The sequence below is a fragment of the Camelus dromedarius genome, chromosome 2, assembly GCF_036321535.1.
Source record: "Camelus dromedarius isolate mCamDro1 chromosome 2, mCamDro1.pat, whole genome shotgun sequence".
NCBI lineage: Eukaryota > Metazoa > Chordata > Mammalia > Artiodactyla > Camelidae > Camelus > Camelus dromedarius.
Window position 1 is genome coordinate 52,510,865 of NC_087437.1, and position 14,055 is coordinate 52,524,919.

Below are 14,055 nucleotides of genomic sequence, written 5' to 3' on the forward strand. Positions count from 1 at the left end.
CCTTTCAGAACATCTGAAACTGTTAACCATGGTAGCCTTTCTTGGACCCTCTCCTTCTTTGCTCAAGCATCACCTTTAAGCATCCATCCTTCTGAATAAGTTCTAAGAATGGCCTTAGAAGAAAGGTTGGGGATGTGAGAGGAACAACTTAAGATGAGCCTGTGCATCTTGTTATGGCAGAAATTAAGAGAGAGTGTTTCAAAACATGTCCCAAGGACATAGGAGCCAGCTTGATGTGGCTTCTACTGACAGATCTGGAATAATTTGAGGACAAAATAGTTAAGGACAGTAATGAATTATAGGCCTTTGAAAAACATTGGGAATCCATGATTCCATAACAAATAAATATATAAATAAACAAAGAAACAATACATACATGGAGAAGAGAGGAGGACTCTTTCTTACAATATAATGCTGAATGCAAACTGATAAATGAAGAGTGAATACTGGAGTTGAAACATCATTTTGCAATCATCATAATAAGGATTGTTTAGGCAAGAATTGTCAGTGGATGCTAAATCGAGGTTGGAATGGGGATGTGGATCTTGAGGAGAAACATAATATTTGTATGGTTTTAAAGTGTCTCCCACAGATTGCTTATTAGTGATTAGGGGAGAAAATAGTAACTATAAGATGGAGAAATTGAACAACACCTTGACTAGGTTATCAAACTTGACATCACCAATGAGGAGCAGATGGACATCACATGCCTGTAGCTGTAACACTGAGGACACAGCATCCCCTGTGTAGTGTTCCGGGGGGAACGCATAGCCAGACTCTAACCAGGGGGGAAATCAGACAAAAATAAAATGAGGAGTATTCTTTTTTTTTTTTTTTTTTTAAAGAACCTGTGTTCTTAAAAGAAAGGTCAATGTCATAAATGACAAAGAAGGGCCATATAAATGTTCTAGATTAAAGGAGATTAAGGAGACAGCATAAATATAGGCAATCTCTGGTCTCAGATTGGATTCTATAATGGGAAAAAAATGCTATAAAATAAATTATTGGCTCAATTGACAAAATTGGCATATGGACACTAAATTAAATGAAAAGTATAGTATCAGTGTTAAATTAACTGAGGTTGATAACTGTACCATGGTTATATAAGAGAAAATCCTGATTCTCAGGAAATACAACTGAAGTATTTATAAGTAAATGCCAAATTTATTCTCAAATGGTTCAGAAAAAAATATGGGATGGATAAATAGATAGGAAATGATAAAGCATATGTAACAAAATGTTAATAGATAAATCTGTAAAGGGTTATTGGTGTTCTGTGTCTGTTTTTTCAAATTCCTGCAGCTTTCCTGCAAGTTTAAAATTCTTTCCAAATAGAAAGCTTAAATAAAAGGAAGAAGAAAGGGCACAGGGCCGTATCAGTGATTTACAAAACAGGAGGGAGGTGGAGGGTTTTGATATCAGAAAACAAAAGTAGATAGGCAGGCTGAGGCTTCTGCTAGACAGGGAAGAGGGAGCTGGAAATAAACTGAAGGTCAAGTTACAAGATGAAAGAGAAAGTAGGGAAGAAGGAGGGCTTTGGAGCCCTTGGGTACTAAGACAGAGTGTTAATTCTTGCAACATTATCTAAGGCCTTGATGAAGAACCATCATCGAATACAAGTTAAAAGTAAACCTTCGATTGACATTGGTATCCAGACACAATAATATAATGATTGGGAAAACTATTTTTTTTAATTATAATAATTATTTAAAACTGTGGTGTGACTCACTCTCCCACCTCCTGCTAGAGAGAGAAGAGCCAGGTAGGAGGTGAACTGGAGGAACAGACAAGCCCCAGCTCCAAGCTGGAGATGGTCCTTCAGGGTATTCAGGAGAGGGGCAAGACCTTACAGATGATCATTCTTCAGCAGAGGGAACAGAAGGGGAAGACAGTTGACCTGCAACTGGCCAAAAGGACACAAATGTGCCCTGGGAAACACTGTCCTGACTTCTTCCACTAAGAAAGCAGGACCCATTTATTTGCCCTGGGCCCCTATTCTCAATGACTCTGCACTTGCACACCCAGGAATTGCTCCTCCCTTATTCTGAGCTGCAGAGTGGCCTTAAGCCTGGGGTCTCTATCCTTCCTTAATAACCGGGACCCTTTCATGTATGCTTTTATTCGAAACTTCTTGCAGAGGCTCTGGTACTCAGGAGTGAGTGAACTTCCAAAACAGAATGAGCCAAAGAAGCCCAAAGAAGTTAAAAATTAAGGAGGCTTTGAAATCCCTCACTCTAGAAAAGACGTGGTTAAAAATTGAGCCCCAAACTCACACATTCCTCCTTTTACTCTATACTGTCTGGTAGCTTGTGCAGTAAGGCATGCTCACAATGTAAAATTGTCTTTTTCTTTTTCCCCCAGCTTTATTGAGATATAATTGACAAATAACCTTGTGTGAGTTTAAGGTGTACAACATGATGATTTCTTAATACATGTATGTAGTAAGAAATGATTATCCCAATAAGGTTACTTAACACATCCATCGCCTCACATTGTTACCTCTTGTGTGTGTGTGTGTGTCCATGTGTGTGAGATGAGAACATTTAAGATCTACTCTCTTAGCAAATTTCAAATATCCAGTACCATATTGTTAACTATAGTCACCATGCTGTGCACTAGACGCCCAGAACTTACTCATCTATGTAAACATTTTCTCCATCTGTTGGCCCCTTTTATTTTTCTCTTCCTGTGGATCACTTGCTCTCTCAGAACATGGACTGAAACCGATCTGGTGCTTGTAGAGCAAGTCCCAGAGTAAATAATTGACTGTTTAATTAGTCATTTTATTGAGCAGGCGGAGTCACGGGGTAGGGCTGAGCCTCTGGGTCTTAGCCATCAGTAAAGCTGGGTTTTGTTCCTGGTTATGACTGACTCACCAGGTGGCCTGGAGAAATTGTGTCATCTTTCACTTGCCACCTACCTGCCCAAGAGAGGAATGTGGCAGAGATTAATTGTAAATGAGGCCCTTTCCAAAGAAGGGGACTGTTTAATTAATGTTTGTTCATTTTGAGCCAAATGAGGAATATTAGGTCAATGTGCCACATATATCTGAGTCCTTGGAAGACTCAGGGAGGTGTCCTGAAGCGTGGAGTCAGAGTTATTTTTCAGCAGAAACTGCCAACTTTAACATCTATGGAATGGTTCAACCAAGCTTTTTGACTTGCTGCGTTTTTACCAGGAGCCCTCAAAATTAACAGTTACTGAAAAGCAAGAAGGACAGAACAAATGGATTTTTATTTTTCATTTGATGAAACCACCCTGACTTCAAGTATTTTTAAATGTCTTAGTTATTTTTATAATGGCATTATGCTCTGGAAAAGGCCATTGCTTTTGCTGTGTGGATTGTCCCTGTCTCTTTTCTTTGGGTTTTTTTGTTTTTGGTTTTTTTGTCCCATTTATGTATCTTTCTCATACTGGGAAGTTTACAGCCTGCTTTAGTTTTCCTGGTGTTGACTTTTATTTTATTTTATTTTTTATTTATTGTGGGGTAGGGGGAAGTAATTAGGTTTATTTATTAAAATGGAGGTACTGGGGATCGAACCCAGGACCTTGTGCGTATTAAGCACACACTCTACCACTGAACTGTACCCTCCCCTACTCCCTTATAACTTTAGTTGAAATACTTAGATAAGTGTAGGCTGTAGGTCAGAAGGAGACTACATGCAGAACTGCTCCGGACTTAGGTATATTTATTCAGATTTAATTTTCCTCCAATGTGAACTCCTGGTAAGGAGTTTTGGGCATCTGGAAACTGTATTTCAGACTACTGTGTATGTTTAACTTCTGCCTGCTACTGACCTTTGTCAGAACAGCTGTCTTTCCCTACTCTGCTCCCATTCTTGCTTTGATAACTCAAGACGATGTCTAATGACCCTCCATTATAAATGATGAGGGTGTTAGCACACTCAGTACTTCTCCCTACTGACCCAGTGTCTACCTCCTGATTTTTATTCATTATAAAATTACTTTTAGTTCATCTGGTGATTCCTTTTTCAGTTTAAAAATAAGTATTTAAGCTTTTATGTACTGGTGCATCAGTCACAGAGTTTCTGTTCTATTTACTGTATCTGTTCCAGCTCCTCATTCCCAACCAAGAAAAATGAGAAAGTTACGGCACTTACAGTGCCCCTTATACCCTCCTTGACCCCTCCTGCAGAACACACACATACGTACACTCACACAAACACACACACAGATGTGTCTTCATTGTCAAAATACAGTCAATCCTCATTATTTGTAGATTTTGTATTTGTGAAATCACCTACCCGTTAAAATTTATTTGTAACCCCCCAAATCAAGCATTTGTCACCTCCAGCTCTGCAGCCTGGTAGTTTGGCTATGCCTTTGGCATCCACTTCACTCCATAGGATGGAGGGCCCCGTTTCTCCTTTTCCCTTCAGTGATTTCTCTCCTGCCTCCTCCTCCTCCCTGGTGGCAGATAGACCCTCCCACTTGGGGAGAGGTCAGCAGGAGACCTCTAGTTTACATTAGGAGAAAATGATTTGGCCTCCGCTTTCTCAAATCCAACTATGCCAACAATAAAGCCGATACTTTGAGCCCTGTGTCAATTTCTCAATTGGCTGAAACTCAAGAGGGAAGAGTAGTGTGATTGCCACTCAGACTACAGCAGCAGACTGGAAACCCCTTGAGGGCAGAAACTGTTTCTTATTTTTAGTAAATTAAAAAATTGCATAGTATTTAACACATGTAAAAGAAGAATGCAAAATGTCTATAAAAGATAAAACACAGTAATAAACACTCTAAGTACCAAAAAAACTAAATGTGTTTGAACCCTTCACATCAACACGTGAGGGGCTTCTGCAGTCATTCACACACACATAGTCACATGCAGAGCGGCAAAAAACAACTGAGTTGCCCCACACGCCACTCACAGCTGAGGTTAAACAGAGCAATGCTCCGCCTTCTGGTTTCAGTTCTCATAACAAATGTCCTTTTCCCGGCCTATTCACTGCCATGTTTTTTGCTTCTTGTGCCTTTTCTTGGTGATTTCACTCTTTAAAATCCCCCAAACATAGTCCTGGAGTGCTGGCTGGTGTTTCTAAACTCAAGAAGGCTGTGATGTACCTTACAGAGAAAATGCAAGTATTAGATAAATTTTGTTTAAGTATGAGTTATAGTGCTGACCATGAGTTCGATGTTAATGAATCAACAATATATATTAGCTAAGGTGTCTTTAAACAGAAACACACACAAAATAAGATTACATATTGACTGGTCAACAAAAATGTAACCAGAGCCCACCAGAATCTAGCCCTGTATTTCCCCAGGAGCAGTGGTTCATGAGCTGCTACTTCAGTGTTTGTAGTGACTTAATGGAACATGAAGTACCACAGATAATAAGGGTGAAGTGTGTATAAAATTACCTTCTGGAGCCGTATTTCCCTGGTTATATAGTTTTAGTTCTATCACGTACGAGGTCACTGCTCGCAGTGAGTCCTTTTCTAGGCTTCTCCATTCCCCCTGTGATGACTGGATCTTGCTTCCTTTTTAAGAAGGGTGGGGAAGCTATAGCTCAAATGGTAGAGCACATGCTGAGCATGCGCAAAACCCTGGGTTCAATCCCCCATACCTCCATTAAAATGATTAAATCAATAGACGGCATTATCTCCAGGCCCTTTCCCCCAAAACAACAACAACAACAAAAAAAGGTAGTGGATAATATAGTTCCTAAGTGCATTCATATCTGTAAATGAATTCCTTGGCCTAACTGCAAATGAATTCCTTGGGTATTCTTTCCCCCAGATTTATAGGCATAATCTACTTCCTTCCTATATTGAATTCCACTCCTGAGAACTTTTCCCCTTAAATGTTACTTGCTTTTTTGCTACCACAAACCTGAAGCATTCTTTCCTTATTCTGAAATAACTTCCCCACTAGCATAGAAGCTCCAAGATAACTGATCTATTTGTTCATCCATTCTTGTATTCCCAGTGCCAAGAAAAGGGCCTGGCTCAGAGTTGGCTTCAGTAAATGTTTCCAGAATAAATGAATATCAACCTGTTAACACATTATTCAGCCATTCAGAATGATCCATATAAATACTATAAAGAGTGTATAATGGAATGTTTATAAAATAAATGAAGTGTGAAATGGTACATGCATTCTTACTGAAACTATGGAAAAATATGCCTGCAGGTGACAAGGCCTGGAAAACAATATGCAGACAGAAATGGGTCACACTTCCATTTCCAGTGTTCTTTGTTTAAAATTGCCTTAGGTTATTAACCCTTTCCCCCTCAGAATTAATAACATCTTAAAAAGAAAACATTTACGTTTATCTTATTTTGGACCATATGACAAATTAGTTTAAGCTCCTTGAGGGCAGGCATTGTGTTATTATTTTTAGTTTAGCATTGTGTCCCTTGCACCAAGTGCAGAAACTTTTCTTATCATTGGGCCCAAAATTCTCAGGCAATTCGGAGAACATGCAAGGACTGGATATATATGGGGGGGTTTTGTTTTGTTTTGTTGTTTTATTTTGTATTTTTATTGAAGTATGGTCAGTTTACAATGTTGTGTCACTTTCTGACAATACTTCAGTCATACAGGAACATATGTATATTTGTTTTCATATTCTTTTTCACCATAAAGACTGGATATATGTGAAGAGCAAATGTGTTAAGTTGCTTCACCCTCATAAATATAGTTCTTTAAACTTTTTTTATTTTTCAGCGGGAGGTAATTAGGTTTATTTATTTATTTGGTTTTTTCAATGGAGGTACCAGGGATTGAACCCATGACCTCCATGCGCTCTACCGCTTGAGCTATACCCTCCCCCTCTAGTTCTTTAAACTTTATGTTGTACTTTAGAAACACTTTATATTATTTCTAAAATGATTAACTACTTACTATATATGCCTTCAGAAAGCAAACCTCTTGTTCATCGTTTCATTGTTTTGTTATAAAGTCAAGTTTGCTCAGAGGTAGTATTAACAGAACTCAACTGAGAAACACAGAACATGGTAAACTGGTTTTTAAAGCTTACCCTCTTTTGTTAGAGTTTATTTGAAACAGGAGAAACTCTGCCTTTCCTCTTTAGACTAGTTTGAAATTCAGTCACTCTGAAATGCCATTACCTGTTTACAATTGGAAAATTACAATTGGATGGATGATGTCTCCTGTCCAGTGAGGAATTCAGACTCCTACATAGAGCAGGCCTGATTATCATTCACTGCCTTCCCTCTGTTAAATTAAAAGAAACATATCCAAGTAGGATGTCAGGGAAGTCAGACTATAACATCTTCAGAGATAACATATTTGTGCTGGAGATTATTTTGTTATGATCCAATTCATGACTGCCCAAAGGCCTAACCTGGCCACACCCATTAGAATATTGTCTATAGGTGTTTTCCTGCTATAAAGCAAAGTTGAGCGGTTTAACAGTGACCCTTGGCCCACAAAGCTGAAAATATTTACCATCTGGCTCTCTACAGAAAAAGCTTGCCAGCCTTGGTCTAATGTCTTAAAAACACAACACGATTTTGGAAAGAGCATGGGTTTTGAAGACAGACCTATGTTTGAGGTCCAGCTCCATTGCCCACTAGCTATGTGACCTCTGGTAATTAATTACCTAACTTCTCTGGGCCTCAGTTTTGCATGTGTAGTATGATCATAATAATGCAAATCTGTCAAGCAGTGCTTTGCAGAACCATATTGAGCCCAAGGCAAGAGAAAAAAACACACTATATATATATATATATATATATATATCAAATACATATGTATAAATTTATCAAAATATCCTCCCATATTTTCAGCCAAGTGAAACATAGCCTTTCATTATTTAGTCTGTTCATACACCATTGTCAACTTTCATAAACCAGCTAGCAAGGAAGTGAGTTGGCATGGGCCCGGGAATGCCAGCAGATTGGAAATGATTTTTCCTATTGTACAATAGCACATAGTTGTAAGACAAGCAATCATCTATCTTATTAAAATTTTTGATGTTTTATTCATTATAGATTTACCTTGATTTTGGTCTTTAAAAATATTACATCAAAATATCATTTATGCATTATAATATGCATTATTAATATATGCATACTACTGTTAGCATTAAATATTAAATGATAGTAAATATTATTTAGATATTAATATCATTTAAATGTTGCATTAAAATATCATAAAAATTTAAAAATTTTAAATTGCTTTAAAAGTCATAAATAAATATAATTTATCTTGGTTACTCTTTGGATGTTCCTTCCACCTTTAAACTGCACCTGGTGGGTGCCTCAGTTGCCTCATCCTAATCCCAGCCCTGCTGTCAAGACTGTTGTGAGAATGAGAGATAATGTCTGTGGAGTAAATAAAGCATTACATGGTACATACTGGATGCCAAAATTTGTAATTGTTGATGGTAAGTTGGGTTAATAGTATTGCTCTTATAAGGTTTTTATGAAGACTAAATAACTTAATGTGGGATTTGATATAAACAGTTGTTAAATAATTTAAATAAATTCCTTCCTTGAAATGTTACGGAAATGACAGGCCAAGAAACAAGCACCACTCGGAGGGTTGGAGTACTCAGATTTATTGTGCCGGTGGGCTCAGAGGGGCTTCTGCTCCGAAGCTCTGAGCACCTCCAAGACGTGTGCATGAGGTTTTATAGGATTAATTACAAGCTTGGGGTATTTGGCCAATAGGCATGGAATAGCTTTAGCAGCATCATTATCACAAAAGTAGAAGCAGGGAGGCAGCAAACCAACATTTCAAGGCCAGATATGTCTCTCTGAAAATCTAGCTGGCTAGCAAAAAAAACATGAGCAGGGAATCAGCAAACCGACACTTATTAGATTTATGAGTTAGCCCAGCAGAACTCAGATCAGTAATCCGACACTTGTTACACTTAGAGTTGCGAGTAGGCCCAGCCAGGCTTTTCCTTCACACCATCAGTTTAGTTTTCTTAATCCAAACAAGGATTTTGGAAAAGGGAAGCTTTATTAGCCAGTGCACAGGTGACAGTGCTTCTCACCGACCAGAGAACTGGGTTTGTTTCTGGCTCTGTCATTAACAAGGTAAAACAAATAACCTATTTGGGCCATCATTTTTCTCATATGAAAATGAGAGTTTGGTTCCTCATTCCTTAGCCACTTCACTAACCCTCACATTCCTTTTGGACACAAAATTCTAAGATCTGCAAACTACTAATTTGAAAGGACAAGAGATATCTACTTAGGAGAACAAATTTCCAGGGCTTTCTAACTAACCAAAGGCAACCCTAATCTAAAAATATTAATGTATCAAGGCATTAAACTTTCTTTTAATTTTAATTAGAAGACCTGAAAATAATCATACTTTATTCTTGTAATTAGAATGTTGATCAGATAGGTGTCTTGTCACCTTTATATCAAGCAGTATTTTTTAGCTAACTGGATACATTTTAGTTAACAAACATGGTTCCACATGCTATAATAAGGATGCATCTTGAAAACATTATAATAAGTGAAAGACTCCAGTCACAAAAGACCACACATCCTATGACGCTATTCATATGCAATGTCCAGAACAGGGAAGTCAATAGAAACAGGAAGTAGAATAGTGGTTGCTTATGGCTGGGGGATGGGAGGAGATGAAGTGACAGGGTGAGATAGTTAAAGGGTACTGGGTTCCTTTCTGAGGTTATGAAAGTGTTCTGAAGTTGGCTGGTGATAGTTGCATTTTTCTGTGAATATACTAAAACACACTGAATTGTATACTTTAAATGGGTGAATTATATGGTATGTGAGTTGTATCTCAATAAGACTGTTTTTAAATAATGGCTCCAGTAATTTCACACTTTCATGGAAAGAGTGGGAAAAACGACAAAAGTGTTTTGGAAGTGACTGGGCAGAAGTTTTACTTTTTCTGTCAAAATCAAAACAGGACCCCAATTTTCCAACTTGCTTTCTTTCCCCTTGGAACCTGAGGCTGATGGACCTCCATTGTCTACCACTGCAGGTTAACTAAAGCCCCCGCTTTGGTCAGTCTGTGTTGGGGGTAGGGGAGGGATTGTAGTTGTTCCTGTGCAGAATAAATTACTCTTATTCTCAGGCTTAGGGACCACATAAGCTGTTGTTTGCTTTACCTTTACGACAGAAAATTGGGTTGGCTAGACAAAATGCCCTCTTGGTTGGAAGGATGTCTCTCGCTTTTATCCACCAGCTATAGTTCTTTAGGCTACAATCAAGAAAACGGAGATATCTGTTTCTGATCACTGACAACCTTTCTCCCTTTCTGATGAAATTTCCAAGGGATCCTTTTACTCCGTATTCGGAAGACACACTGCCCTGAAGCTAAATAAAGCTGCCCATGCTGTCTTGGTGTCATACTTAGTTCTGGCTTTTTAGCTTCTACCTGCTTTTGGAGGAACTGATTTCATCCTCCACACCTCTGATTGGGGGAAAACTTCTACAGAGAGAGGAAACTCCTCATTCACATCCAAAGAGGTGACTGTGAAAAGAGAAAATAGAATTGTAGATGAAGCAATTGTGAGTGTGGTAAAGAGGGGAGAAAATTCTGAGATTCTGTGGGAGTCGATAAGCAAATGTTGAGGGGTGGGTATAGCCGCTCAGTGGTGCAGTGCAGTGCTTAACATGCACAAGGTTGTGGGTTAATCCCCAGTACCTCTGTTAAAATAAAAAAATTTTTTTAAAATAAACAAAGGTGAACCTCTCAATATGGTCAAGTCAGGTGATTAAAAATGAAAGTATCAGTTTTTCTCAGACCCGTGGTTGGTGAAGTTTCGTCCACTAACCTCCAAACCCCAGTGACAGTGGCGACATTCCGCTTAATTTAACTTTGATGAACCGTATCCAGTCAGGAAGTAAAACAGGCAGGGCCCTGACTCACACTTTTTTTATGTCAAGTTCTGGGTTCCAAGGTGTACCCACCTCCAAATATGACACAAATGTGTATGAATAACTTTGTCAAGGCTGCCTCAAAATATTTACTGAGACTCAGACCTAGATTAAGGGATACATTGTTGAGTATTTTGCAGGCTGGGCAGTGGATGCTGGTCAGTGTCCAGGTCACAGCTCACCATGTGTTAACTGATGAGGCCTGGAGCTTTCCAGAAACCCACACTTGAGCACACTCTAAGGTTTGCTCTGAAGGAACTTCCTAAAGTCCCAGAAATAAAAATTTCTTTAGCTCAGAAACTTTGATTTGAAAAGATTAGAAAATGAGTTAGACTCCTACTTTGAAGACAGAAGTAGAAAGGAAAGGTGACATGTCCCTACAATGAAATTCTATTGATTTTTTTTAAATCGGAAAAAGTAACTCAGTTTATATTTTTTTATGCAGAGGACCGCCCTGAATTTGGCACTAAAAATTCGTCCTGAGCCAGATTGTGTTGAGTTCACAGTTGGCCAGGGCCAAAACTGGTGGAATAGCCTTGTTTCTCTTTCACCCGGGGCAGAGACAGGCAGAAGCATACAGGCAAGATGCCATCTTGGTTGGAAGGACATCCCTGCTTTTAACCACCAGCTTGTATTTCTTTAGGCTATAACCAAGAAAACAAATGGGATGCCAGATTTCCTCACTCTCATCTCTTAATCACGTGCACAAATACGCAAATTTACACCCCACCTTCTCACTCACCTTTGTCCCCTGTGTATTGGAGAAGGAGTTATACACACACAGAGTTATAAATCATCTAGGGAGGATTTCTAGTATCCGAAGAAATAATTCTCTCTCTGTTTTTGGCACTAAGCTAGACTCTCTAGGAAAATATCTACCCCATTTTATACAAGTTGCCATAGGCCAAAATATCGACTGCAGAGTAACTTTAAAAAATACCTATGACTAGCAGCCTTAATTTAGAACAATAATTATCAGCCTGTGTTCCTTGAACCACCTGCAAGCTGAAAAACCTTGAGGGTTTGTTTAAAATGCAGATTACAGGACCTCCCCCTCCAGACCCACTGAGTCTGGACTGCTGGAGAAACGAGTCTCTGCATTTTAAGCAAATTCCCAGAATGATTCTGGTCCACACTAGAGTTTGCTAGCCATTGCTGTGAAGATTATGGCAAACATTCCTATTATGATTTCACAACAGTTAGAACAACAAAATAAAAATCTCCGAAAGTGAATGACGTGTATTCTTGGGCTTTCAGAATCCCATCTTAATCAGTTGCTAATTTGGGGATTGCAAGCCAAGGAAGGGAAAAACAAGAAGTCAATGCAAATACAGTCAATAACTTCTGCATGTTATTCAACACCCTCCCCCATTAAAGTTCTAAATTGGTGGTTTTGCAGATACTGAGAAATCTGGATTTAGCTTATAGCTTTAATTATGCTTTTTCCTTCTGGCTATTTATCTAGTTTATTGTGATGTATCTCTATCTGCTTAGGTTCTATCCTGCAGCAGTGGGTCTTATAGAATGACTTAAAACAAGACTTACTGATGAGACAAAGGCAAGTAAAAAGGCAGGTCACAAAAAAAATTAAGTTCCAACTTTGTAAACTGAGATGTATAATGGGAAACTGGAAGAAAGTACTCAAAATTATCATTAGGTTTTTGTGTTTAGTTCCCACTTGCTTTAAGGTACCTCTTAATTTATTTTATTAAAAAAAATTTTAAAGTGATAATAAATACAAACTTTAAAATATTGACTTCTCAATGAAAAATATCATCACTAGTTTAATTTTAACTTAGAATTAAATCAACTCCAAAAGCACAAATTAAGAAAAATGTATTTATAAGCCTGAAATCATAATACAACTATTTTGATTTTTCCATTTCCTTCTAAACTTTATGTACAGGCATACATACATGACTTTAGCATAATTGTAACCTTAGTTTATCTACAAATCCGAGTTCTGCTTTTTTGATGCATTATTTTATAAACATGTTTGCATGTTTCTACATAGCTTAAGAATTATTTTAAAGGCTATGTATTTCTAAAAGTTGATACATTATACCTTACCCATTCCTGTATGTAGGAACATTACTGCTATATCTAGTTTCAACTTATTATAAATAACATAGAATCACTTTGTATATGAGGTTTTGTTTTTGTTTTTTTGTTGTTGTTTTTTTTTTACAAAATATTTCTTTAGAATAAATTCCCAGCAATGGTTTTACTAGTTCAAGGGCATGTACATTTTTATGGGTCCTAATATATTAACATATTTTCCTTAAAAAAAATTGTACCAATCCTCATTACCATAAACTATGTGAAAAAGTACTAAATTCCTAAAAAGGAATTGATTAATTTTTTAAAGCATTTCACTTTACTTTTGTTACCTTGCTGTGTACATTACTGTTTTAATTTTTATTTCTTCATTGTGATTAATAATTTTAAAGTTATCAACATGCCAAGCACCATTCCAAGAAGTTTACAATATAAAACCATGCTTTTTATAAGAATAATGTAAATGAACCCTTGATGCATGAAAGCTAAAAAAAACCTACCCTCTGTTTTAGATATTATAATAAAATTTAAAATTCCCAGAAAATAAATGATCTTATTTCAATGAGGTGGAAAGGCACAGAAAATTTAACTATGGAAGAAAAAACACTGTTCTAAATTTTTCAACATATTTAATTTTTTTTTACATCAGAAGAACCTTCTAGTTCAATGGAATAATTATTTCTTTTACTACTAAGGAAAAATCTTTTTTTTTTTTTCAGAATTAGAAAGTTCATTTTATCCATTTCTTCCCTCCTGAAAAATGACTGTGTGAAACTTAAAAGCCCAACGAAGGAATTTAAAAGGATAATAAAATGACAGTAATACAAATAATATTTTTTAAATAATTAAGAAAGCCATTCAATAAATGACCTACCTGATCTCACCAAGCACATCAAACTGATGAGGAAGGATAATCTCAGCATATGGAAACTGGAGACAGTGTGTGTCACATTCACAAGAAGAATGATTTCCTTCCCGGAGTCTTAGACTTTCCACTCAGCGAGAGCTCAGATAACTAATCCAGAGGTGTGGTGACAACAGGAAGTTCCCAAGGGACTGCAGGCGGGTCCCAACCCTTTCAGGACATGTGACTCCCTTTCAGGACATGTGACTCCTCCTCTTTTCAATAAAAGGTCAGGTA

The 14,055-nt window shown here is 37.5% G+C and overlaps 1 protein-coding gene and 1 non-coding gene across 3 annotated transcripts in view; both read right to left on the reverse strand.

Moving 5' to 3' along the window:
- The window catches only part of LIPH (lipase H), a 45,083-nt gene extending 31,028 nt beyond the window's left edge, over positions 1-14,055 (reverse strand). Inside the window, exon 1 of one of the 2 annotated variants that reach the window (XM_010976164.3) lies at positions 13,789-14,050. In XM_010976164.3, the coding sequence (XP_010974466.1) occupies positions 13,789-13,837 (49 nt within the window). In that variant the 5' untranslated portion in view covers positions 13,838-14,050. Of the gene's footprint in view, positions 1-13,788 lie in introns of both variants that reach the window. The other variant, XM_010976165.3, reaches the window with a different exon arrangement.
- On the reverse strand, positions 3,521-3,593 carry TRNAI-AAU (transfer RNA isoleucine (anticodon AAU)). The gene has a single exon. It is a non-coding gene; the product is annotated as a tRNA-Ile (tRNA).